Source organism: Marmota flaviventris, chromosome 17 (genome assembly GCF_047511675.1).
Source record: "Marmota flaviventris isolate mMarFla1 chromosome 17, mMarFla1.hap1, whole genome shotgun sequence".
In the NCBI taxonomy this organism is placed as follows: Eukaryota; Metazoa; Chordata; class Mammalia; order Rodentia; family Sciuridae; genus Marmota; species Marmota flaviventris.
In genome coordinates, this window is record NC_092514.1 from 1,327,000 (window position 1) to 1,354,967 (window position 27,968).

General features: G+C 30.8%; 1 protein-coding gene across 1 annotated transcript in view; it reads left to right on the forward strand.

The window, feature by feature from the left end:
- Window positions 1–27,968, forward strand: part of LOC139702403 (cadherin-18-like) — a 215,788-nt gene that overhangs the window by 152,762 nt on the left and 35,058 nt on the right. Inside the window, 2 exon segments of the mRNA XM_071603491.1 lie at window positions 2,286–2,453; window positions 26,475–26,661. Of these exon segments, the coding sequence (XP_071459592.1) occupies window positions 2,286–2,453; window positions 26,475–26,661 (355 nt within the window).

The following is a 27,968-nucleotide window of genomic DNA, read 5'->3' on the forward strand; positions in this document are numbered from 1 at the left end:
CCCTATAAAAAATAAAAGCACCCTACTGAAATGATGAAGGTTCATAGGATACAACAGGGCATCTCCCTGGTTTTCCTTTTCTGGTCCTCTTAAATGACCAATATTCAAATTACACATTAAAGAGATATCTATAAAGTTCCTCTGCAAGGATGGGTGATGGGTTTTATCTTTAGATATATAGAGCTTGAAAACCTTATTTTACTGATTATGCAGTAGAAGATCATCCTTGACAACATCCTCACACTCCTTCCCATCTGAGTAAATTTCCATTTATAATTTATTCTTCTCCAAAAAGTCATCTTTATTTTTTTCTCAAATACTAAAAAAAATATATCCTTTCTCTAAAACATTTTCAAAAATCCTTTGCTAATTTATTCCTGCATCAATTCAGTGACTACTTATGCAATTATCATATGTGATACAACATTGTTCTTTTTAATAAAGAAGCTTGAGGCTTTTTCATATGCATGAATTAGATGAATCATTTATTATCATATTATTAAAATTTATTGTGATAAGAATAATTTTCATTTTTATTTAGCTTCAGGGGGTTTTCCTACACTTTCTCAGTTACATGTTCACAAGGTTTGAAAGTTCTGGAATCATTTTTCATGCCAGAGGCTCTCCTCTTAAAGTTATTACACAGAAAATTCATTCAGAAAAAAGAAGAAGAACAACAGCAACAACAAGAAGAAAAGAGATGTGGTCTACAGTCCCATATATTTTCTCTCATATGTGGAAGCTAGAAAGAAAAAATAAATATTTTGTTTTTGGTACCATGAATTGAACCCAGGGGGTCTTAACCACTGTGCCACATCCCCATCCTAAGTCCTTTGTTATATATTTTATTTTGAGACATGGACTCCCTAAAATGCTTAGGGCCTTCTTAAGTTGCTGAGGCTGGCTGTGAACTTGTAATTCTCCTGCCTCAGCTTCCTGAGTTGCTGAGTGCACCACCATGCCCAACTAGAAAAAAATAAATTTAATTAAAAGGACAGGCTCTTCTAAAAACCGAATGGAAAGTAGAATAGAGAAGAATAATTATAATGCACCAGTAAAAAGGGGAGTATTTTTTATAAAGTGATAGATCTTTTCCAATCTTAAGGACTTTTTTTTTTCTGAATATACAACTTCATTTTCTCTGTCATTTCAAGAAATTGTATGTACAAATGTTTGGTAAACTTTACAGTTAAAAGTTTCAATTGGCAACTTCCAACAAATTGTAGCAATAACTAACTAAATGTGAGTTCAAGAGAATTTCTTTTTGTATAGACATAAATATACATATTTATAATATATATCATCTAGGTGATTTTTAAAAAAAAATTTAAACAATAGGCTCTCAGTTAATTTGGTCTTCTGTAAAATGTGGTTTTGTTTTTTTAAATTTAAGACAACTGAAAGGGATATTGATTTCTGGGGGATACAAAAGGGGTTTATATGTATAAACATTATAAAAAATGGATATATATTTTTATGCCTTCATTCAATCCAAGTATCCATCATGAAGAAATGCATTAAATGTCTCCCTAGCAATATAAAATTAAAAATGTGACTTTTGCTTTATTTCTAGACTCAATATCGTAACTTTATTTGGCTAAAATACATATCTTATTCTTGATAAATATGTTTTCTGGGGAAACATATTTTTTCTCAATATAAGTTAAAATGCTTCTTTGTTCAAATGTCAACACTCCTGCAATGTTTTCCTTCATCAAACTTTGATGACCCTATGAGCAAGCCATGTAAATTGTTCAGTAAGGAAGAAAATTAACCACTGCTTAAATCAATAATACCTCTTAACTGAGACTTCTGAGAGGAACAATTGTGAAATGCTTAGCCCACTAGCAGAAGGAATCAGGGCAGAGGACTGACCTCAAGGGGCCATCAACCCCAGGAAATGTGGACTGATGGATATCTTAATTAGTCACAAAAAAAAAAAATGGTTAGGGATACGTGGTTGCAGATAAATGACTCCATAAATCAGTTTTAGTGCATTGTTAAATTGCAGAAGTGTGGGTTTCTTTTAAAAATATGCTATTTAAAAAACCATTTCTTAGATCAGTAGAGGAAAGGGAACAGAGGAAGGGAGAAGAGGGGGAAAGGGAGAATAATGGGGACTGAATTAGAGCAAAGTGATCCTATGCTTTATAATTATGTTAAAATAAATTTTAATATTATGTCTAACAAAAGAAAACATTTCTTAAAACATAAAAATATATCTGAGTAGCCTTTCATTTATGTAAAACACACACTGATTATTGTTTAAAATGCATGTATTACAGGAGTTATTAGAACGGCCTTACATAATATGGACAGAGAAGCCAGAGAACACTACTCAGTGGTCATTCAAGCCAAAGACATGGCTGGACAAGTCGGAGGGCTTTCTGGATCTACTACAGTCAACATCACCTTGACAGATGTCAATGACAACCCACCACAGTTTCCACAGAGTAGGTACATTTTTCCTAGGATTTGAATATTTTACTATGCATTTATGTAAAACAAAATGAAATCCCTGAATATATAGTGCTTTGTTGTCTTCTATGGGGATATTTTGCTTTTGTAGCTCTTGATTTTCCTATGGTGTTATCTCTAGTCAAAAGTTAAGAATATCGAAATCTCTCAATCCTGAACCTGTAATATAATGGATATCAGATGAAAAATGTGAATTTCTGCTGGCATCAAAGTTAACCATTCAAAACAGTCAAGTGGTGCTAAGTTACAATATCCTACATTTGCCAAAATAGTTATGCATTATTACAGCTTCCATGAAGATGTTTACAGTGCATTTTGTTATCATAATTTTTGAATGTGTTTATGCAGATATAGATACATTTATGGTATGAATGATTGCTTTATGCATACATGTACACATACACTGGTATCACATAAAAGACCATTACAAATAATTTAATTACATGTGATCTCAGAATAGAATATCCATCTTGAAAACAGATCATGATCCAAAAGGCAATTCAGGGAAACAAGGCAAGTATTTATTCTGTGACTTTGGAAGGAGGTGGTGTTCATCCATCTTCAGAATATAGAGGATATAATTATATTATATTGGAGTATTTTTAATATGGCAGTACTGTGGATAACCATTCATAGAATGATCCTTAATTAACATAAAAATCCAATTGGGGTTTACTATAGATGTCCATCCTACCAAATGATGTTTAAAACCTGTAATTGAGTAGGTATGCTGGTATTTCAGCAAAGGCTCATCACAAGTCAGTATGAGATTCCTTTCCTAAGGTTCCTTCTTAATGTTGTTCTCATTATATCCAGGCCTAACTACAATGAAATATTGTGTATTCCTAAAGCATAACAATGCTTTTCACAAACTTATTTTGACTGGGATCATCCTGTGCTCATACTGTTTAAAATTCCTGCTAAATTTCTCTGTAATATCTGTTGCAGATGAGTTGCTTCTTTTGATTTCCTCTTGACATGGCACTTTTGCATGCATGTTTATCTGTTCTAAGTCCCTGTGTCCTCTATCACTATGAGGGCCTCTAAGTATGAAAGAATTTTGATTTGTTTTTGTAACACTACTTGTTCAAGCCAGTGACCAGAACTAGATCAATGACTGTTAAATGAATGAGTGAATTAGTTGAATTTAAATACCCCATCAAAATTTTATTATTAAAAAGACAGCCAAGTTTATAGTTACATGAAAATCACTTAAAAATATTGGTGCTGGAGATAAGAGTATGTGAATAGGTTCACTTGTGGCCTTTGCTCTATGAAGTATGTAAGAAAGAAACTCGTAGATCATAGATGGGTCTACATTACATTTAACTTTAGATATAATTAAATTGCAAAATGTTTTAAAAATTACACTGTACATTTTTATCTATTTTATCACTTAATTTACATAATGGAAGCACATGTGCACACACATACACACACATACATATATATTACTGAGACAAGGGCCATTATTTCATATGATATGACAATTAAAATTGGAAGTCTTTTTTAAACTTAGGATTCCAGAAGTTAATTCTCCTACTTAATTTTAATTTTATATTCATCAACCAATGAATTCTAGTATTCTATTGCCTAGTAGGTATCTAGGGTTAATAATATCACTTTTGGGGGGAGCGGTACTGGAGATTGAAATCAGGGGGACTCAACCACTGAGACACATCTCTATTCCTATTTTGTATTTCATTTAGAGATAGGGTCTGGCTGAGTTGCTTAGGGTCTTGCTAAATTGCTGAGGCTGGCTTTGAACTCAAGATGCTCCTGTCTCAGCCTCCTGAGCCACTGCACTCAGCAATAATATTACATTTAATGTTTCAAAATAGCTAGAAAATAGAGATTTGAATGTTCTCAACACATATAAATGATAAATGTTTAGGATGATAGATATGCTAAATGTTCTCATTTGATTATTACAATATGTGTACTGAAAATATCATGGAATCTGAAGTTCAGATTAAGCTAATTAGATTTCTAATCTACCAATTTACATTTTATGTGGCAACTGATAGGATAATAAAGGGTAACATCTGAAGTAAATCTGAAATTCTCAAATCAACTAGAAAACAGAGAATGGGAAATATTACAAATATATTTTATTCAGCCTTCATTAAAGACACATTTTTATCTTATGTCATGAAATTTAGTAATAAAATGATAGCTTATCTTTATTACATATTTATTAAACTAAAAAAGGCAAATATGACTACAGAATATATTCTTTCAGAAAAATAAATATTAAGTGACTTTTTTTTAATTTTGAAGTTGGACATTTTGAAATAATTTTGGGTTATGTACCTAGGAATTTACCAGAGTATGCAAGTCATTTGTGATTTAAAAAATCTATTTGGTTATATTCTATGACAAAGTTATACATTCTATCTTCTTTCATTGCTTATTTTACATGGATATCTGGGTTTATGGTTATAAGGATATATTTTTATAAATAATTTGAGTATTATCAGTTAGTATTTATAAATCATTTTGTAATTCTTTACAGGATTTTTTTAATAAAACAGTGCTGACTTTTAATTGAATTTTATAAGTTTTCATTCTTTCTTCCAGTAATTTACAAATGACTTTTGCAATAAAAAGTGAGAAAATATATTTTTTTTATAATTGAATTACCTTACCAATATTTTAAAGAAAATTATCATTCCTAGAGGAAAATCAGCTTTGTGCATGCTGACACATAGGAACAGAATATGTTAAGTTATGCTATTTTAAATATATTCCAAGGAACTAATACAGGATAATTACCCTCTTCTGTGTGGTATTCAAGTAGCCATCTTTATACTACATAGTATTTATGTATTAGAAACATCTTAGGTAGAGCCTAACTTCTTTCTTCTTTCTTTGAATTTTACTGTTTTGTTTATGAAGATGTTAGTTATACATAATAGCAGTATTCGATATGATGTATTAAAAATGCACATAAAATAATTTTATTCTGTTTACTTAACCCCCCACAGATCCTTTTTCTCTAATTACAGGGTCTTCTTGATGATCCATAATTAGTACTCAACATAGGTTCCTTCGATTAAAAAGAAATTCCAGATTACATGTTTTTTTTTCTTCTTTTTTCAAAGTAGCATCTGAGCATAAAGCTGTATTTACATAAAAATTTAAAACAGATATTTAAAATCTTTCTGCTTAATCTTATCAACAAAGACAAACCAGTTAAGTCCTTGTTTCTAACCACTTACAATGTCAATTTTCCCTAAGAAACATTTATATTTTTTCTCTTTTCCCAAGTAAATACTCTTCATATAAGACAAATGATAAATGAGTTGAATAAATGTAATGATCACATTAATTACAGCTTTTTTAGGCTGGAGATCAGGTATACTTAGGAAATATTCCATGTACTCATCTGGCAAAGTTACTGAAGTAAAGATACACATTCTTTTAAAAATCAATTAGAGTCAATACTGTCCTGGGAGGAAAAGGTATATTAAATGGGACAAGCTTCAGTGAGCCAAATTCCCTTTTATTATTCCCACCAAGTCTTCCTTTCTTCAGTTTACTACAGTTAACCTTTACTATTTTATGATGCAGTCTAAGAAATCATGTGCAAAAGATCACATATGGTGAATAAAATTATGGCACATTCAGAAACAAAAATATGAAATAATGAGATCTGTATGTCTATGATGCTATAATTCTAGCTCTGTTTGAAGACATTAAAAGAAAAATTCACTAATGAGGTAGGAGTTAGCAATCTGAAAGTTTCACACATATTCAAAATATAATGAAAAGACTTTATTAGTATAGTACATGTAGTTTGATGCCAGAAGCACAACAGTGTGCCTTGCCTTACTTGGTAACTCAAAAATTCTAACCTTCCTATTGAAAAGTCAAGCAAAACTAACATTTTGAAGGTAGTTATAGTTTAGCAATTATGTTACTCACTTTGGGGGATCAGATTTTTCTCGTCATTTTTAACTCCCTGCATTTGTGGCATCTCTTATTAATTTTCCAGTTCTGAAGAAAGGTTCAAACATTAAACTTTCATGTCTGCATTTTATTTTATATTGTGGTGTTCTATATTTGTATGTACACACATATACATACATCTATATATCTATCAATAGGTACAAATGCATACAGTAAAGGAATTTTTGTCTTAATATTCTTAAAGAATATAGGTACTTATTTGTCTTTTCTCATGTAGGTATAAGTTCATAAGTTATTGTGCTTTACTTTGTTGTGATTTGCAGTTATTAACTTTTTTTTTAATAAACTGAGGTTTGTGATAACAATGTTTCACCAAAAGCATATACTCACTTCATGTCTCTGTGTTACATTGTGGTAATTCCCATAATATTTCAAATTTTGTCATTATTGTTATCTCTCTCATAGTGATCTGTGACAAGTGAATTTAGTGTTACTATGATAATTGGTTTGGAGTGACACATAGCAACCTATCTCACTTAATGCATAAGTGTTTTGCGTATGTTCTGACTGTTCATCCCTCTCCCTTTCTTTGGGCTTCCCAATTCCCAGAGACACAACAATATTGAACTTAGGACAATCTATAACACTATAACCCCCATAAGTGTTCCAGTAAAGGAAAGAGTCACGTGTCTTTCACTTTAATTTAAAAAGTGGAAATTAGTAAGCTTAGTGAGAAACATTCAAAGCCAAGATAAACAGAAAACCAGGCTTCTTGCATCAGTCAATTTGTGAAGGCAAAAAACAAATTTCTTGAAGGGAATCTAAGTGCTGCTACTCCAGCGAACACAAATATGATAGGCAAATAGGATTTTTGCTGATAATAAGAAACTTTTTTTCTGGTTAGAATAGGGGATCAAACCAGCCACAATGCCAAAAGCCAAAGCCTAATCCAAAGTAAGGCCCTAATTCTCTTCAGTTCTTTGAAGGCTAAGAGACAAAGCTCTCCATGACTAGGAGAGACTGGTTTGTAAGGTTTGAAGAAACAAGTTGTCTTTATAACACAAAAGAGCAAGACAATGCATCAAGTGTGATATGAAGTTGCCAAAGTTATTAACTAAGGTTGTTGATGGTAGTGGTTGCTCTAAATAGCACATTTTTTAGTGTAGATGAAACTGGCTTGTACTGAAAGATGATTTCATCTAGGATTCGCACAGATAGAGAAGAGAAGTCAATCCTGGCTTCAAAGCTTCGAAGACCAATTCTTCCCCTTTTCAGAGACTAAAGTAGCCGATGGTGTTAAGGGAAAATCAATGCTAGTTTGCCATTCAAGAAATTCTAGATGCCTTTAGAATCATACTACTCTACCTGTGCTCCATAAATAGAACAATAGGGTGTGGATGACATTATGTGTGTTTACAACATAATTTATTGAATATTTAGGCCCAACATTGAGGACTATACTCAGAAAAAGTAAATTGCATTCAAAGTCTCATTGACAATGTACCTGATCATATAAGTGCTCTTATGGAGAAGTACAGTGGAATTACTATTATCTTTATGTCTCCTAACAATAAATCTATTCTGTTGCCTACAAATCAAGGAGGAGTTTTTATTTTTAAGTCTAATTTTTAGAGAAACTGTAATTTCTAAATCTATAGCTACCATCAATAGTGATCTCTATGATTAATCTCTGCAAGGTAGATTGAAAACTTTCTGGAAAGAATTCAACATTCTAAATGCCATTAAGAATATTGATAGGTTTGGAATATGGCTCAGTGTTTGAATGTTTGCTTAGCACACATGAGGCCCTGGGCTCAATCCCTAGAACCACAATCCCTACAACCACAATACTGATTCTTCGTGGGAATTGATCAAAATACCAGCACTATCAGAGTTTGGAAGAAACTGATTCTAACCCTCAGTGATGACTTTCAGGGGTTTCAAGACTTTAGTGAGAAAGCAGTTAATGCTATAGTAATATTAACAAGAGGAAAAGATTTGAAGTATAACCTGTATATGTGACTGAACTGTTGCAATCTCCTGATAAAATTTTAATAGAGAAGAAGCTGCTTTTTAGTATGAGGCAGAGGGAGAAGCTTATTGAAATGGAGTTGAATCCTGGTAAATAATGATGTGACTATTGTTGAAATAACATTATGGGATTTAGGATATATAAAAACTTACTTGATAAAGCAAAAACAGAGTTGAGAGTATGGGTTTCAATTTCCAGGAAAGTTATACTATGGGTAAAATGTATAAAACAATATCACATACTACAGAGAAATCTTTCCTGATAGGGAGATTCAGTAGATGCCGGAAACGTCTCTACTCTCTTAGTTAAAGAAAATACCACTTTCACCGTAACCTGCAGCAACATATGCATCTGATCAGTAAGGATCAAGCTGAGTCCTTCCATCAGGAAAATCCTAAGATTCCCTGAAGCCTCACATCATTACTAAGATTGCTGGCATTAAAGTAGTTTTAATTAAGGTATATACATTGCTTTTAGTCATAATTGCATACTCAATAGTCTATAACATACCGTAAAGCCAATTTACAAAGCATAGAGACACCAAAGAATTTGTGACTTGCATTAATGAGATAGTACTACATTATGGTTATGGTGTTCTGGAATTGAGCCTGCTCTCTCCAAAAAATGCCTGTGATGACTTTGAGTTTTATTTCAGGAGAATGCTGGCTCCATGGGATAAATTAGGTATCAGTCTCCTAGTTACAATTTCTTTGGAATATTTTGTCACTGTCATAATTTCCCTTTTAAATGTGTGGCAGAATATACCAGAGAATTCATCTCTTCTAGGGATACATTTTTGGGGGAGGTTTTGGATAACTTACAAATCACCTCACCAATAATATAAGGTTTTTATTTCTTCATAATTTAGTTTTGATAGGTCAACTTTTTTGAGAATTTTTTTTCATAGATTATAGAATTTTTTGGAATATAGTGGTTCATGGTACTCATGAAAATCTTTTCCTTTCTGTAACATCAGTAGTAATGTCCCAAATTTCTTTTTGATTGGCGTAGTTTGAATCTTCTTTCTTTTTCTCTCAATCTAAAATAATTTCAACTTTTTTGTTTTTTAATTTATTTTCATTTTTATTTGTTCTTTTTAATTATACATGACAGTAGAATTAATTTTGGTATATTTGTAAAAGAATGGGGTATATCTTGGTCTAATTTCATGGACCAAATATGAAACAATGGTCTCACCTCTTGCAGACCCAGATCTCTCAGCTCTTTGAAGGGATGGTATAAGAGCAAGTAGAAGCACGATAAATGCTTACCACTTTGAATGGACTTTTCTTAATTGAACGTTTACTTAGATACAGTAGACTTTTGTTTATAGGTTGAGTTTATCTGATTTCAAGTTTTGTTCTGCTGTTTCTATGTGGAAATGAGCCTCTGGAGATTCCAAATCTGCCATTTTGTGAGTTGCATCTTTATTATGCATTTAAATCAAAAGTGTTTATAATGTGTTTTTTTCCTGATAAAAAAAATCTTATTAATAATTTAATACATTAACTAAAAATACTTCAAGTTCTGTGGTAGACATTTTGTGTTGTAGTTTTCTCTCTTCATGCATTTCTAATATTTTAATGAAAATAATAATTAACAAGAGTGAAATAATCTTCCAGATAATTTTCTTTTTATTCTCTTAAGGAAAATAATAGAAAAAAAAATCAGGTGCATAAATAATTATTAGTATTTTACTGTAAAAACAATTAGGTGCCTGATATGAAAAAGACACTTAAGTAAGAGTGTTGAGGAAAGACATCATTTAGTATCCAAAATATGGATCTCAGCATTTTATAAAATATCCGGATAAAGGTATAGACATTAGTTCAAGAGACCAGAAGTTGGCACTTTCTGCAGAACTCTAAGAGACCCTTTCTTTTCAATAAATCCACCTCCTCAAGTAGGAATATCTGCTGTGGCTATCTGTGCTTGGATTTCTGTACGCCCTGTCTCCCTGATTCTCAACACAGAGGATATGATGGACATTGCTATTCCTTTGCCACAGAGCTCAGAGTTCTTCAGTAACTCTTCACTGCTATAGATCAGATAGGACATACGTACATGGTTGATGACTGTTAAAGCAGCAATGGAAATTCTTCTGTTCTAGCTTGTATACACAAGAAATTTTATTCAGTGTGAGTGTACTTGGGAAGCATAATTATCAAATATTTTAATTTTCTAAAACTAGATCTTTATGAAAAGCATTGGGGATTGTTTCCTTACAAAATAACTTGAATAGTGGATTCCTGGATTTTGAAATTGTACATTAAATGACTTGAGATTTATCAAGAGGCCTTATGGGTTCATAAAATATTCTTGACATCAACTTCTTCACTGTATCAAATAGGTCTATGATAAATATTCTTTTCATTATAAAATCTTAAGGTGTGCAAATATGTTATAGCTATCATATATTTGTATATCATATGCATATAATATTTAATAATGTAATACATAATGTCTGTAATATATAATACACCTACAATACATCTGAATAGCGTATCTCCTATACATTCACAGACACACACATGCACACACTTGTAAATTATCTTTTAATGCTTAGGTATATTCAATGACAGAATGCTAAAAATATTGCTAGTATAGTTATAAAAATTAACATTAAGCATTTTTATAAAATCTGTTTCAAAATATTCTTTTAGTTATTACACTATAAATTTCCCTTAAATTTTCCAGTTTTGCATTAGTAGTCACAAATAAGTGCATAGTCATAAATAAGCTTCTACTTTAAGTTCATTTTTTTAAATTTGGAAATATTAGTAACTCTAAGCTCTTGAACAAATTTTAAAGACTGCAATGTCATTACTTCTTTTGATGTGACTTCACTTGTTAGATTTTACTGCAAATCTCCTCATTTGCATGATTTCATTGGCTCCAGCCAACTTGAGTGATTTTTTAGTATTAAACATTATTCCAGTAGTTTTGTGAACCTAAATTAAGTTTATGGAACTGAAGACAGATAATTTAACTTTTATTTCTAATTTGAATGTTTAAAATATAATCCCTTTTTGATTTCTTAATTTCCTGTTATTTTCCTCTGTTGTTGTTGATACATTTTTTAATATGATTATTTCAGTGAATAGCGAGAATTCTAAAAATAAAGTAAAAAAATTCTCTACATTAGGTTCACTCAGTTTAGTTTTTTTTCTTTTTATTTTCTTTTTGTTAGAGAGAGAGAGAGAGACAGAGAGAGAGAATTTTTAAATATTTATTTATTTTTTTATTTAGTTTTCAGTGGACCCAACATCTTTATTTTTTTATTTTTATTTTTATGTGGTTCTGAGGATCTAACACAGTGCCCCGTGCATGCCAAACAAGTGCTCTACCATTTGAGCCACATCCCCAGCCCCTAGTTCACTCAGTTTAATACCACTAATGTTTATTATAAAATTTAACCATTCTATTTATTGTTTATTTTTTGGTTTGCACTTTAAAGTTTTCAAATTGTTTTCAACTTAGTTTTATAAACAGATATTGAGTTTTTGGTTCTCAAAATTCATTTCAAATTGCAATGAGAATTCAAGAAATAGTAACTGTTATTAATTTGGGAGTTGTAGGCTTATAGATGACACTTGGAACTATAGGAATAAATATTACCAAGTTATATTTGCCTCAAAGGATAGCATTGCTCCTTTTTGTAGCCTTCATTTCTATTTTGGATACACTAACTCCAGGGAAAGACCCAGCAAAATTCAAAAACCCTTGGTTCAAAATTCCTTTTTAATGTTGTATTCCATCAAGGTGAGACCTTGTTGAGATTCTGCATGGATAAAAAAAAATGTGGCATATATACACAATGGAATTTTACTCAGCATTAAAAAAGAACAAAGCCATGGCATTTGCAGGTAAATGGGTGGCATTGGAAAAGATAATGCTAAGTGAAGTCAGCCAATCTCAAAAAAACAAATGCCAAATGTTTTCTCTGATATAAGATACAAGGAGGTTGACTCATAGTGGGGTAGGGCTGTGTATTAAGAATTGTAATGCAAAAAAAGTACATGTATAAAGGCAAAAAAAAAAAGAATAGTGTTACCTTATATTAGGTAGAGGGAGTGAAAGGAGGGGAAGGCAGGGGATGTGGGGATAAGAAAGATTACTATCTAAACATTATTACTTTATGTATATATGTGACTGTATTACCAATATGATTCTACAATATATATACTCAGAAAAATGAGAAATTATATCCCATCTATGTATAATATAATCAATGTCTATAAGTGCATTCTACTATCATGTATAACTAATTAAAACAAATTTAAAAAAATTTCAAAAAAGAAAAAAATTCCTCTTCAGGTTAAGATTTGTACTTAGAATTGATGACTGCATTCAAGATGTTGGGGGGAAAAACATAGTAGTAAAGGTTTTAAAATCACAACCTTTCTCTTCTTTTGTGGTGTTCAATCTAACTCATAATACATGATTTTCCCATAATTAGCATTATAGACAAAATATATATTTTTAGTTTTTTTGGATCTGCCATTGTACATATTACTCTCTATTCCCTAACAAGATAACCCAAGATAATTTGCAAAGTTATTGAAGAAACTTGTGGTTTATCAGATATTTACCTATTCCTGCTTTGGACCTGGGTTATTTTCTCAGAAGGTAATGTGATTAGTATTTTGAAAAACATCCACTTGTACAGTACCATGCTTTGTTAATTTAATGATGAGATTAGTAAGGTACTGCTTCCAGGGACTCTATGCTGCAGTTAGGCATGTTGTGGTCATTCTGAGCAAAACCACAGAGTATCATGGATGAGAAGTGGTATGAGGTGGATTGAAGGAAGGGCAACAGCAGTGCCCAGATTTGCAATCTTAAAAAAAGAATTCCTTGAAAATAATACAAATATTTTTTTTAATTAATGACTTATGGTGCCATGAAATAATAGCTATATTATGTATATTCCTGAAAATGTGTAATTATAATTTAGAACTTACTGGGAAAATATGATTAAAATCAATCTTTTTGGAATCCTCCCAAAGCCTAAGAAAGTAGTGAAGATAAAGAAAACAATTTTACTGAATAAACATTAAACCAAAATATGATTCTTATCACAAACAGTACATTAATAAATGGCAATAACAAAAAGAAATATCACTTTTTTATGTAACCAAGCAGTTGCAACTTATTACTTACATGTTGACAAGATAATCAAGGTCACTCCTCAGTGAGAGGACATGGTAGTACCACTAACGTACAATAAATACTTCATCTTAAATATCACTGGTAATGTGGTAACAATGCTGTCAGTTAATAGGCCTGGTGACACTATCTTTCTTATTCATTGCATTTTTTAATTTGTATAGTATAGTCACACGTAATATTGGGATTAATTTTGATATAATCATACAAGCAAGGAATATAATTTGCTCTAATTTAATCCCCAGGCTTTCCTGTTCCCTCTCTCTGTTCCTTTTTCCCTACTGTACAGGTCTTTATTTACTTATAGATTTTTTTTATTAGTGCTTTATAGATATACATAAAAGTGAAATTTCCTGTGATTTAATCATACATTCACATAGGATAGTTTAGTCAATTTTATTCCACCATTCCTTTCTTCTCCTGTCCTTCCTCCCACCCTCAGCTCAATCCCCTTGTATTTTAAAGAAGTGACTCTCAGATCCATGAAAAAGACATCTCGTTAACTGTAAAGATGACAAGAGGCTCATTTAGCTTTCAAAACGAGTTTAATGCATTTCAAAAAGAAACAAAAATGTCTTACAATTACAAATTTTTTCAAGTAAATGTTCTAAGAAGTGAACATGTGTTTCCCCTTATTTGAACACAGAATTAAGTCTTCTATTACACATTTCTCTTTATTTTTATATATCCAGATATAAAATGAGTTGAGAATATATATATATATATATATATATATATATATATATATATCCTCAATCTAATAAGCAATTGGCATAATTACATAGCTATATGTGTGTATATATTTATACAATTATGTAACTACACATGGAGATATATGTGTTATACTTACTGATTCAATACTAAAATATGCACACTTAAACTCTGCATTAATTTGTTAAATACCCAAAGTTGGGTATTTAGGCAATAAAAATTAATTTTCTCACAGTTCTGGAGGCTACAAGTGCAAAATCAAGGTGTTCATAGGCTTCTTTTCTCCTGACACCCTTTCTCTGTGGTTTGCAGAATGGTCACCTACTTTTTATGTCCAAACAAGGTTTTGACTTTTGATGTCTCTATGAACTAATTTCTTCTTCTCATATGGACAGGAGTCATATTACATTAAGGAATATCCTAATGACCTTATTTAAATTTAATAACTCTTTAAAGACCTGTCTCTAAATATAGTCACTTTGTGAAGTGATTAGGATGAGAGTGTCAATACATGAATTTCAGGAAGATGACATTGTGTCCTAAAGTGGAAATATATATATATATATATATATATATATATATATATATATTGTTTGACTAGGTATCAGAATGTATGTATGTGCTTACTGAAATTGCCATCTCTTTGTTTTATTTGTGTTAACTCTCTTGAAAACTGGATAACAGTAGTCTGAGGTAATTTTGGCAACAGTAAAAATGTTGATGAGGCTACACTCCAAAAGTATTCATGAAAAAATATATTTTATATTTTATTCTTTGGTTTACTTTCTTCCAAAAGAGCAGAAAATAAAAATACTGTGGATGTGCTGAATATTGTACAACACAGGATCTATGAACTATGACTCTTGTGAAACTTATTTAAATATGTTTATTTTTGAAATAATGCATTGATCATTTTATATTATAGAACTTCATCACAGGTATTAATGCCAACACTGTGCACCATTAGTCAAAGATTGCTAAATGTACTTTCAACAATATTCTTCAAAATTCACCCAACTATTCATATCTACAAAAATGTAAATTCTTGCAAAATTACAGAAGAACAAATATCATGTGTTATTGTTTTAAAGATGGCTACTTATTTATGGAATGGTTGGCTTCAATTGCCAGATTTTTTTTCTACTTTTCTTGGTTCTGGGTATTGGGCTTCAAACCTCAAACATGCTGAGGTTGTGCTCTACTGCTGAGCTACACTCTCCAGCCATCAATTGTCAGAATTTTTGAAGCTAATGTTATACGGTTTTTTTGTTCATGATTGGCACTAAGATTTCCTTTTTAGAGTTTGCACTTTTCTCAGAGTTAATGTTCATCCTGATATGTTTGTCATTTAAAAATATCTTTTAAACACCCACTAACCATAGGGATATTAAGATTAAAGTGTGACACACATGAAGTTACTATTTTGAGGAATGCAAAGGTCAATGTACAAACTACGTTTATCTTTAACACCAACAATAATAAAATATTTAAACACTCAATGAAACTAGACTTCGTAAAAAATTCACTGTCTTATAGTATAATGATAGCATTAATCTCATAAAGGTGGGTTTCTTACAAATTATTTGTTAATAAATTTAATATTTATATTCTGGTGACCTCTTTTATGAAACACATATTTTTTAGTTCATCTCTGTTCAATATTATTGCTCTGATTTTCCCATTTATTCTCTTTATCAAACATAATTATTTTTCAGCATTTTAAGGAAAATTTTGGCAAGTAGAACTGTACATGTGAAAAATGTACAACTTAATGATTTTGTATACATATACCTTGTGAAATGATCACAACAATCAATTTAGTTAGCATTTCCTTTTTCTCACATAGTTACTGTCTGTGTGTGGAGGTGGTAAGAACACATAAAATTTACTCTCAATAAATTTCAAGCATAAAATACACTATTATCAACTATGGTCACTGTGTCATATATTAGATTTCTATTGTTTATTCTTCTTCCATAAGTGAGAATTTCTAAATTTGGGGCAACTTCGCCTCATTTCCCTCACTAACCCAGACACTGTGAAACACCATTCTTATCTTATCTGAACATTGTTGATTTTGAGTATATTGGATTACAAATACAAGGGATATCATATAATGTTTGTTTGGGGGGGGGACTGAGTTAATTTACTTAATATCCTTAATGTACATTTGTGTATATACATATATTTGTACAAAATGATATTATTTACTCAAAAGAGATATTTGCATTACTGTGTTCCTTGCAGAATTTTTCCCAATAACCGTGATAGGAAAGCAATCTATTATTGTTGGGTAATGGGTAAATGGGAAAAATTACTAGATTTCTTGCACTAGAATGTCAGTTTGAAAATTTTTGTCTAAAATATCTTCCGGTTATCAGTTATTTTCTATTTTGCTTTTTGAGAATAGCAACATCTTCTGAAATTATTCTTTTGAGTTGCAACACTTTTAGTGCATCACTATTATACCTAATGGTGGGATTCACTGTGACATATTCATAAATGCACAGAATACATTAGCTCTTTTTCATTCTTCAAAACTTTCCCTTTTCTTCCTCTCCTTCATACCCAGATGCTATTCCTTCACTGATCTTTCTTCTACTTATTTGTTTTTAAAATCAGTTCCCTATAATTATACATAGGAACTGCTTGTGATATATTCATACTCTTTGTGATATATTCATACATATTGTAATTACGTCAAATTCCTCACTTCCTCCCTTTTCTCTCTCCTCCTTCCTCCCCAGTGATATCCTGTCACTATTCTACTGGTTTCCATTTTATTTTCATGTGATTTCTTTTTCCTTCTTCTTTTCTTTCTAGCTTCTACATATAAGGAGGGAAATTTGACCTTTGATTTTCTAAGTCTAGATTAGTTCACTGTGCATGAATCCCTAGTTTCATCCTCTTCCTGTAAATAACATAATTTCATGGCTGAATAGAACTCCATTGTGTGTGTGTGTGTATGTGTGTGTGTTTATCACATTTTCTTCACCCATTCTTCTGTTGATGGACCTAGGCTGGTTCTTTATAGAACTTATGTTTGCTATTCTGTATTGCACTGTGGTGAACATTGGAAGTTATGTGCTATTATAATTAATAGCTAATTTTAATTATTTTTGATAAATTATTGAGGAATAGAATAGCTGTGTGACTTCATTCTTCCTTTTTAAAGTAATCTCCCTACCTATTTTCATAGTAAGAGAACAATGTATAATTATTTCTTTCTCAACACCTCCTCGTCAGCATTTATTATTATTTATATTATTGATGATTGCCATTCTAACTGGGGTGAGATGAAATGTCAGTGCAGTTTTGATTTGCATTTCCATGATTTCTAAGGATGTTGAACATTATCTTCATATATTTGTTGGCCAAGTTCATTTTCAATGTATTCATTAAGCTATTTATTAACTTAATTATCTAATTTTGGTGTTGTTTATGAATTCTGTATATAAACTGGATATAAATCCCCTGTCAGAGGAGTATCTGGCAAAGCTTTTCTTCCTACTTTTTGCTCTCTTTTTCTCATGCTTCTGTAACTTTTGTTGTGGAGAAGCTTTTTAATTTATCCCATTTACTGATTATTTGGCTTTATTTTTGAGTTTTAGGGACCTCACTAAGTAAGTCAATTCCTACACTTGTGTGTTGGAGTGTTGACCCTATTTTTTATTTAATAGAACTTGCAAAATTTCTTGTCTAATTCTCCAGTCTTTGATCACTTTGAGTTGACTTTTATACAGGGCATTTGTAGGAATATAATTTCATTCTTCAAATATATTATTCAGTTTTTCCAGAACCATTTGTTAAAATTCTGTCTTTTCTCCTAAATGTGCTATGGCACCTTTATCCAGAATCAGATGATTCCAGCCATAAGGGTTTATTCTCTGTGTCTTCTATTCCAGTCTTTGTGTCGGTTTTTTATTCCAACATCATGCTGATTTTGTTATGATAGCTCTGTAGTATAATTTGAGGTCAGGTATTGTGATCCTTCCTGCTTTATTCTTTTTGCTCAGAATAGCTATCCTGGGCCTTTTGTTCTTCCATGTGGATCTTAGAACTGTTTCTTCAAGTTCTGTGAATAATTCCATAGGTATGTTGAAAGGATTACATTGAACACATAGATCATAATAATAAAATTTATTTAAGAATATGCATTCTGCCTGCCCAAGAACATGAGATGTCTTTGTATCTTCTAATAGCTTTTTCAACTTCTTTCTTCACTGTCCTATAGTTTTCATTGTAGATATATTTCATCCAAGTTCCACTTGTTCCCAGGTATTGAATTTATTTAATTTTCTTCAAAGCTATTTTTAATGGAATTGTTTCCCTGTTTTATTTTTCAGTGAATTTATTATTGGTGGATAGAAAAAGTATTTATTTTTGTAAATTGTTTTTATATCCCTCTACTTTGTTGAATTTATCAACTCTAAAGGTCTTCACTTCTGAGGAGTTTTAGGTATCTTCTATATACAGAATTATATTATTTTCAAATAGAGATTATTTGACTTTTTTTCTATTTGCATTCCTCCAATATTCTTCTATTTTCTCATTATTTTGGATGAAATTTTAACAACTCTTCTAAATAGAGGTGATGAAAGAGGACTTCCTTGTCTCATTCACAACACTTTTTAAAGATAATTATCCTTTGGGCCTTTATATGCTCTTTTGTTTATTTTCAGTTTTTTTTTTTGTTGTTGTTGTTGTTGTTGTTGTTGTCGTTTAGTTTTTGAATACAGTTCATATCATAAATAAGCAGGGTCTAAAAGTTAAATATCCAAATTAGGTTATTCAGTTTTCTTTGTTCCATTAATTATGAATTTTAAATAACTTATTGTTTTTCCTTTTTCAATGGTATAATTTTTAAATTTCCTAATTTATTGTCAATTTAATTTTTAAAAAGATATCATATTTTAGATGCCCACTATTAAAATATTATAGCAGGAATTCAGGACATATTAGATTTGAATATTTGTTTGGTAGCCATACATTTTTAGATTACAATTGGAATCACAGATACAATCTCTCTTCCTACATTTTTTTATAGAATGGAAGTAGAGACCTAAATTATTGAAGATACTATTTTTCAAGAACAAAGTGAATAAAATTTGAATTGAAACTGAAATTCACCTGTTAGAAATAGGATTGTAGAACCAGGGAAGGACTAAGTTCTGAAAGTCCAGGTAGGGCTTCACTTGTCAATATTGTCTAGATAAATCCTGTTGCATGTGCACGAGAAAGTAAGTAAAGTAATATTAATTGAAATCAACCTAATTTGGTAACATAAGAACGGATAAATTATGGCAAATTATCATAATCAAATATACTATTAAAATTAATACATTAGCTTCGGTTGTGACTCAGTGGTAGAGTATTTACCATGGCATGTATGAGGTACTGGGTTTGATTCGCATCACCACAAAATAAATAAATAAATAAATAAATAAATAAATATTTTGTGTCCATCTACAACTAACACAATATTTTTAAAAATAATTCATTAAAATACATATTATCTTAGATATATCCCAAATTACCATGAAGAGTAAAATAAACAATATGGAAAAATACACGATAAATATAAATCTAAAACATACAAACTATTTCATTCCAATATATTTTTTATAAGCATGTGTAAATTTATATTTATTTATTTATTTATGTGTTGCTGAGGATCTAATCCAGTGCCTCATGCTTGCAAGGCAAGCACTCTATTACTGAGCCACAATCCCAGCCCAAAAGCATGCGTAAATTAATATTTAAAATATTTTCAAAACACTCGTTCTTTGGGAAAATGAACTGAGAATTTGCCCATGGCAATAGATCATTTGCAATGTCCTTTGTGACATATTTTTAAAAAATAATATCCGAAGCAGATACATGAATATAGAAGTTTCATAATATTAATGCATATATTATTATACTTTTTTTTTCTTAATTTGGAAATGTACCAAAGTGAAAGTTATAAGAAGGGAAATTTTCAAGAATAAAGATGTAATGCAATCATGTTTGTTTCGAGTTTTTATTTTTAAATTTCTTAATCAGTACACAAAGGATAAGAGGATAACAAGAATTAAAAAGAGTCTGCTGAACTTCTCAAATCATTTGCAACTATAACAGGGCTGTGTATAATTTGATTACTGTGGAATCGCAAATTATTCTTAATTTCATCACTTGAAACAGATGGAAATTATTATATAACAATTTCTTTTGGTCAGAAATATACCTATGGTTTAGCTTTGGTTCAAGTTTATGAGTTTCCAATGTAAATGTTAGCAGGTACTTAGGTTTTATCCAACCTTGGTTGAAGTGGAGCTCATTTCTGTTTCCAACTTACTAACATGATTTTTGGAAAGCATCAGTCAATTGCTAGAAGGGTCCCTCCAAAAAGCCACATCAAAATAGGGCAGCAGGCTTCCCCAAGAAAGATATCCAAGGTAGAGTAAGAGAGAGGATACCCATGAGACAAGCCACAAAATTACTGTAACCAAAGATGGAATTGATATACTTAGTTCATTGAAAGTGAGTCACTCTGTCCAGCATTCAACAGGAAGGAATTACTCATGGTCATGAATAACAGGATGGAGAGAAAATCAGAGGGCCTCTTTACAGGATGCCTAGTAAATTGGATACATGATTTAAAATTTATGAATGTTCAACTCTATGGAAATTGTATAAAATACTGACCTGAATATAGTTTATTTTCTATAATAGATTATAGTTAATGGAGAATATTTGATATATCCAATTCTTAAAAAAAATATCTTCTTCCTGGTACATGAATCATATTGTAGGATTTAGCCTAAATGCTTTCTGGGCCATCAATTTTGTATTACTTATTTGAACTCTTTTCACAAACAACTTTATAAAACTAACTTGATTTATAATGCCACCACTATAACAATTCTGTGGTATGTTCATTTGTTCCTGTTTTCTAAGACTTCTTTTGTTTGCAAGTGTCAATACCCTATATTAACTAGCTGACTATTTGTGAGGAGGTTTAAGGAATTATGTAAAATTCTGGTTTCATTGGACCTTAGAATTTTTGGCATGCAAGGACTTATCTCACTCTGTCCTCTCTAAAACAATAAATTTCAGAAGATCTGTACTACTGTACTTTGTAATAATATATCTATACTATCTTTTCAACAAATATTGACCTATTTTACAGGTGTTTTTTAGGCATCTCTTGATATTTTTAAGGCCAGTGTAAATCAATATGACAATTCTTTGGAACAGACTGTCCTTAAATTTGATTATTCAACATGAAGATTGGAAACAGTCATTGAAAAACAACTTCTTCCAATATACCGTAGCTTTTATAGCAAAGAGTGAGAAGTTCTTTTTAGTCCCAGTTCAAACAGTTCTGTGGATATGTGCTCTTTGAATAAGCTGCCTACACTGCAGCAGTCAAATAGGAGAAGACAGAATGCAATAAAAGGTTGAATCGCATGTGTTAGTTAACCATATCATTAAGGGTTGTACTTTTGTCAATATGCTATGTTCTGATAAAACCATATGATTAATGTCAAGGTATCATATAGTTCATGTATTTATGAAATTATATATTTGTTGGGAGTGCTAAATTCAAAACTAATATATACTTTTCTTACTTGACATTAAGATTAATTTTGTCACCAAGTACCTTCAATACTAAATAAAAAGAGATAAAATATTTGTTAAATGTTTAATAAGCATATTCACACAAGAGTTAAACCTTAATATGTAAATATTTGCATTTTAAAACATGCAATTTTATCTTTAGAAGCAAATAAGTCTTTGAATCCATGATCACAAAGTGTTTTTGTACTTGTTTGTCTCTAAATTTCCTTAATCTGTGTTTTGCAATTTTCAGTGCAAAAGTCTTGCTTCCTTACTTAGTTAAGCTTATTACTAAGTACTTCTCTCTTTTCAGTACCATTTATTTTAGTTAGAATTTAGAATGCCAACCAAAGTCTCATGTGTTGAAGATTTAGTAATAATGAAACAATGTTCAGAAATGGCAATTATGGGAAATGATGGAATCATGAGGAGATGGTGGAAACTACAGGGACAGGGGGCAGTTGTACCAAATGACTCATGGGTTGAAAGTTTGTTCCCCAGTGTAGCAATGGTCAGAGTTGTAGTGTTTGGGAAGTAATTGGATCTTGAGAACTCTGGCCTTATCAGTTGGTTGTTAATAATTTGAACATATTATTGGGAGGTTGGAGGGCATGATCAAAATCAACAGGGCATGATTTTGAAGGGCATATCTTTTCCCCAGCCTCTCCCTCCTTCTTTGTACTCAGTTTCCCAGGCTGCCAGGAGAGGAACACCCTTCTGCCATGTTGTTCTGCTTTACCTCAGACCCAAAACAATGGAGTCTACTGATATTTGCCTATAACCTCTGAAACAATGAACCAAAATAAATCTTTCCTCCTTTAAATTGTTTTTTGTGTGGAATATTTTTAATCATACTGGTTAATCTATACCACCATCCCTAGTTCTTTATTTTATTCTTTTTAAGCTATATATGATAGTAGAGTAAGGTTTGACATATTTATGCAAACATGGAACATGTCTTATTTAGATTCTCAGTCTTATGGTTATATATGATGTGAAGATTCATCATGGTGTATTCACATATGTACATAGGAATGTTTATCATGGCTATAAAAAGCTAACATACTGAAAATAAGATTATTTTCCTAATCTTCATTGTTTTGAAGAAATACAATTAATTTTCTGTATTTGTATCCTGGTATTTTACTTAATTTTTCGTTCAAACAGATGTTGTTCATTTTGTGGAGTATTCTGGGTTTTCTATATATAACGTCATGGCATTTACAAACATTGACTTCTATTCAGATTTGGATGTCTTTTATTTCTTTTACTTGCCTAATGGCTTTAGCTAAAGTTACATTGAGGAGGTAATTATGTTGAAGAGAAAAGGTGAAAGTAGGCATCTTTGTGTTGTTCCCTTCTTAGTAGAAAAACTTTCCACAAATATGATGCTATCTGTGGATTATAATAAAATGTCCATATGACATATCTTCTCTACAGACTCAGTAAAATATCTATCAAAATAAAATGACATTTTTACATAAATAGAAAGCAACAATTGTAAAATCGATTCAAAACCACAAAAGACCCTAAATAGTCAGAACATCTTTAAAAAGGAGAGCAAAGCTAGATATATTTCACTTCCTGATTTCAAACTATATTGCAAAACACTGCTAATTAAATAGTATGGTTTTCACATAGAAAACATAGACCAAAGGAACATAGTCATGATCTTAGAAATAGAGCCCCATGTATGTGGCCAATTAATCTTTATCAAGGAGAAACAAAAGACAAAATTGTGAAAAATACCATCTCTTCACAAATGATTCTGGAAAAAAATGAACATCTGCATCCAAAAGAGTAAAATCAGACTCTTACCATATCCATACATAAATAAACAGTCATATTTAGATTTGAAACTGTAAATCTCTTAAGAGAAAACACAGGGGGGAATCTTGGTATTAGTTTTGTTAATGACTTCTTGATTATAACACAAAAAATGGATATGACAATACAGATTATAATAATAAAAATAGGTAAATGAGGCAATGTCACATTAAAATAGTTTAATTCAGAAAAGGAAACAATAAAAATGAAAATGCAGTCTAGGAATGGGAAAAGTCTTTGTAACCAATATGTCTAATATGACATAATGTTTATTTCCAAAACACATGATGTATGCCTGAAACTCAATAGTAAAGCAACACGTAAGCTTATTAAAAATGGGCAAATGACAGTTCACAATAGCTAAACTACGGAGCCCAATGAGATACCCATTGACAGATGAGTGGATAAAGAAAATGTGCCATATATACACAATGGAATAGTAGTCAGTCATAAGGAATAACTTTCTGACTTTTGCTAGAAAATGGATAGAGGATATAATGCTAAGTGTCATTAGCCAAACCCCAAAAAACAAAAAAGCGAATAGAAGGTAATCCACAATAGTGGAGTGGCGGGGGTGGGGGGGATAGAAGTTCAGAGGATGAGATAAAGGGAATGAGGAAGGGAGAGGGGATAGACATAGGAAAGACAGTGGAAAGAATCTGACATAAGTTTCTTATGTACATATATGAATATAGGTCAGTGAATCTCAAGTTTGTATACATCCATAAGACTGGAGTCCTAATTAGAATAAGATATATTCCTTGTTTCTATAATTGTATCAAAAGGGACCCTACTGTCATGTATAACTTTAAAGAACCAATAAAAAATGGGCAAATATCTTCAACATTTTTTCAAAGATTACATATAAATAGACAAACTGGATATAAAATGATGCTCAAGGTCACAATCACCAGGGAAGTGCACATCTAATCAACAATAGGATATCAGCTCACATTTGTTAGAATGGCTAAATTAAAAAAAAAAAAAGTTCTGGTGAAGATGTGTAGAAATTAGAACTCCTTTATACCCTGATGGTAGTAATGCAGAATGGTGCTGTCAACCCAGATTATAGGAGGGAGGTTCTTCAAAAATAGAACTATTATATGATACAGCACACCAACTTTGGGCATTTATCCAAAGGAATTTAAAATAGATTCTCAAAGATATTATCACCCCCATGTCCATTAAGGCACTATTCACAAAAGCCAAAATGTAGAAATAATATATAAGTCAACAGACAGACTAGTGAATAGAGTTAATAGAAAAATAACATTCATACACATAATGAAATATTATTCAGGTTTTAACCACAGGAAATCCTGCAATTTGTGACAGTATGAATAAACATGAAAGATGCTAGGGGAAGTGATATAAGCTAGTCAAGTAAGCACAAATATTCCATGATTACAATTAAATGAGCCTTCTAAAATAGGCTCATCTGACCAAAGAACAGTGTTGTGATTGTCATTCAACGCAGGGGGGAAATGGGCAGTTATTAATCAAGGCTTATAACTTCTAGAGATCTGCAGTTTAATATTGTGCTTTAAAAATGCTGTATTTCACACTTTAAATTTTGTTTAGGCTGAATTTCATGTTAGATGTTCTTAACATAATTTTAAAAAAGAAAACTGCATATATTAATTAGATGTAACTTAATTTTACTATCAGGCCATATCCAATGAATGATTTTCAGACAAAAATTATTTTCATTGAAGAAATACGTTTATCAGTCTACAGTCTAATGTTATCCTTCTATACTGCTGAAATAATGTTAATTTATTCTTGGATGAAATACTTTATCAAATTGCATTTGAATTCAAACTTTGTTATTTATGTTATTCTTTTGGATTTGCAACCCAGTGCTTTGATGAATACATTTTTAACTTATCAGTAGGAATTTTTTAAAAAATATGATCACTAAACTTTTATAATTGTTCATAAATGGTTTTGACAAAAGTCCTAGTCAATATTTATTATTAGAAAAATCCTTAACAAATTCTTGATATTGATTATTATCAGAAAACTTTATAAAAATTAATAGATTTACTATTTCTGACTACAGAAGATTAACTTTTAAAACTATTAATACTTTATAAATACTACCTTATATGGCCAAAGTATGTACTTTCTCATTCTTCAACTTGATCATCAATTTAATTTTAATTTTAATAGATATTATATTTGTGACTATTATAAAGTTATGTCAAATAATTTCAAGAAGTTGATGAGGAATATATGGTAAACAAACATATAAATGCATAATTATCTTTGTCATGGCTTATGTATTGCACTAAATGGTTATACACTTATAATATTACTTTTCTTCTCTTCTTGATTTTTCTGTTTAATTCTCACATTCCTAAACTTTTATATTTGAACTTTACATGCTATATGAGGGGAGAAATAAATTGGAATTGCACTAATAGCTTACTAAATTGATTTTTGTTCAATATGAAACTGGAAACTTAACTACTCTATTTTTCTGTCACTTAAAGAGGACAACAAATAAGATATTGTATGTTAAGGTATACAGGTTCTTTTCATGTAAATTGTTTTCCATATATCTTAAAGTTCATATAAACCTAGTATTTAATTACTAATTAGTAAACTAATATTTTAAATTCTGAAAATGATTTGTTTATTTCCTAGTTTAACATTTATTTGAATGCAAAATTTAAATTTTATAATCTTTTCTTATAAGATGACTTTATGAACATTATTTTTAATATGAAATATTTTCCAGAGCACTATCAACTATATGTTCCTGAATCAGCTCAAGTTGGCTCAGCTGTTGGGAAAATCAAGGCAAATAATGCTGATACTGGCTCTAATGCTGACATGACCTACTCCATTGTGAATGGTGACGGTGCTGGGGTATTCTCCATCTCCACTGACAAAGACACCAGAGAAGGAATCCTCTCCTTAAAGAAGTAAAATAACATACATGTCGTGATTCACACAAATCACTAATCTTTCAAAGAATGGAAATTTGCTAGAGGTATGAATAAGCCATGTATTTTCTCTTTGTAATATTACTACATTTTAATTATGGAAGTGTCAGAAGATTTGGATCCTCTCTCAGAAAGCATACTTTGATAAAACGAGAAGTCTGATGCAGAGTATACCTGGACCGTGTCTCTCCTTACCTTTGCTGTGTTTCTCATTGCTCAAGTCTACCTGAATTGTCCCAGTGATACCAATCAAAAAATAAGTATAATTCATTTCAACTAAATATAAAGGGTTAAAAATGTCCTCAAAATAAAGCCATGATGATTCTGTAATAACAAAAATGGGCAGCTTCCATAGCATTCATGTATCAGTTAAAAAAAAAAAAAAAAAAAAAAACGTAACTGTAAATAATCTTAGAAGTAAAACTAAGAATTTATCAAAATATTTGAGTGAAATACATAAATAATATAAACACTTGTAGAAATCTTATTTTAAAAATGATACCTCATTCTGATCTTAAAAATTCAGATGTAATTTCAAGGACAATAATAACTTTTATTTTCTGAATCAACTAATATGTGTGATAGGACAGGAAAAGGAGTGTGCTAACTTACATGCCACACAGAATACTTAGTATGAAATTTGGAGATACAAACCCACTGGATTACTTTAAAACTTAATATTTTTATTAATGCTGTTAATGTTCAATAGAAAACTACTTGAAAACTTGAATGGCAAAATCCATACCTGAATGATATTTAGCTTTTAAATGTCTTTGGCATTCAATTGTGAGATCCTTTCCCCATCAATGTTTAGCTTTTCCAGTGTCTACCAGGTTTTGGTGCCTTTTATTTTTTCCACCATTTATCTTTTACTTTTGACATATAGAATATTTGCCTTTATTCTGTTTCTTCTCCTCTATCTCATTCGATTTCCAAATACTGTAAATTCTTGATATATAACTATTTGTCCTTCTGTTTGTTTTCTCTTATTAATTTTTTTTCCAAAATGCCACATAAATTAATGAGAAGATCTCTAACTCATCTATTTTTTTGTTTTCAAATAATACGTATTTGTGTAAAATATTTTAGAACTTTCAGATAAAAGCTTTATCATGAATGCTAGCTCTGTTAACACCATTCCTCATAAAGAGGATTTTCTGATTAATACAAAACTACTGTTTGCTAACACCCATTAAAGACACAGCCTTCTGCTTGATTTTCATGGAGTCATGAAGTCCGTGTCAGTGAAACCATTAACTTTATCCTCCAGTCTTATTTTGTTTCTA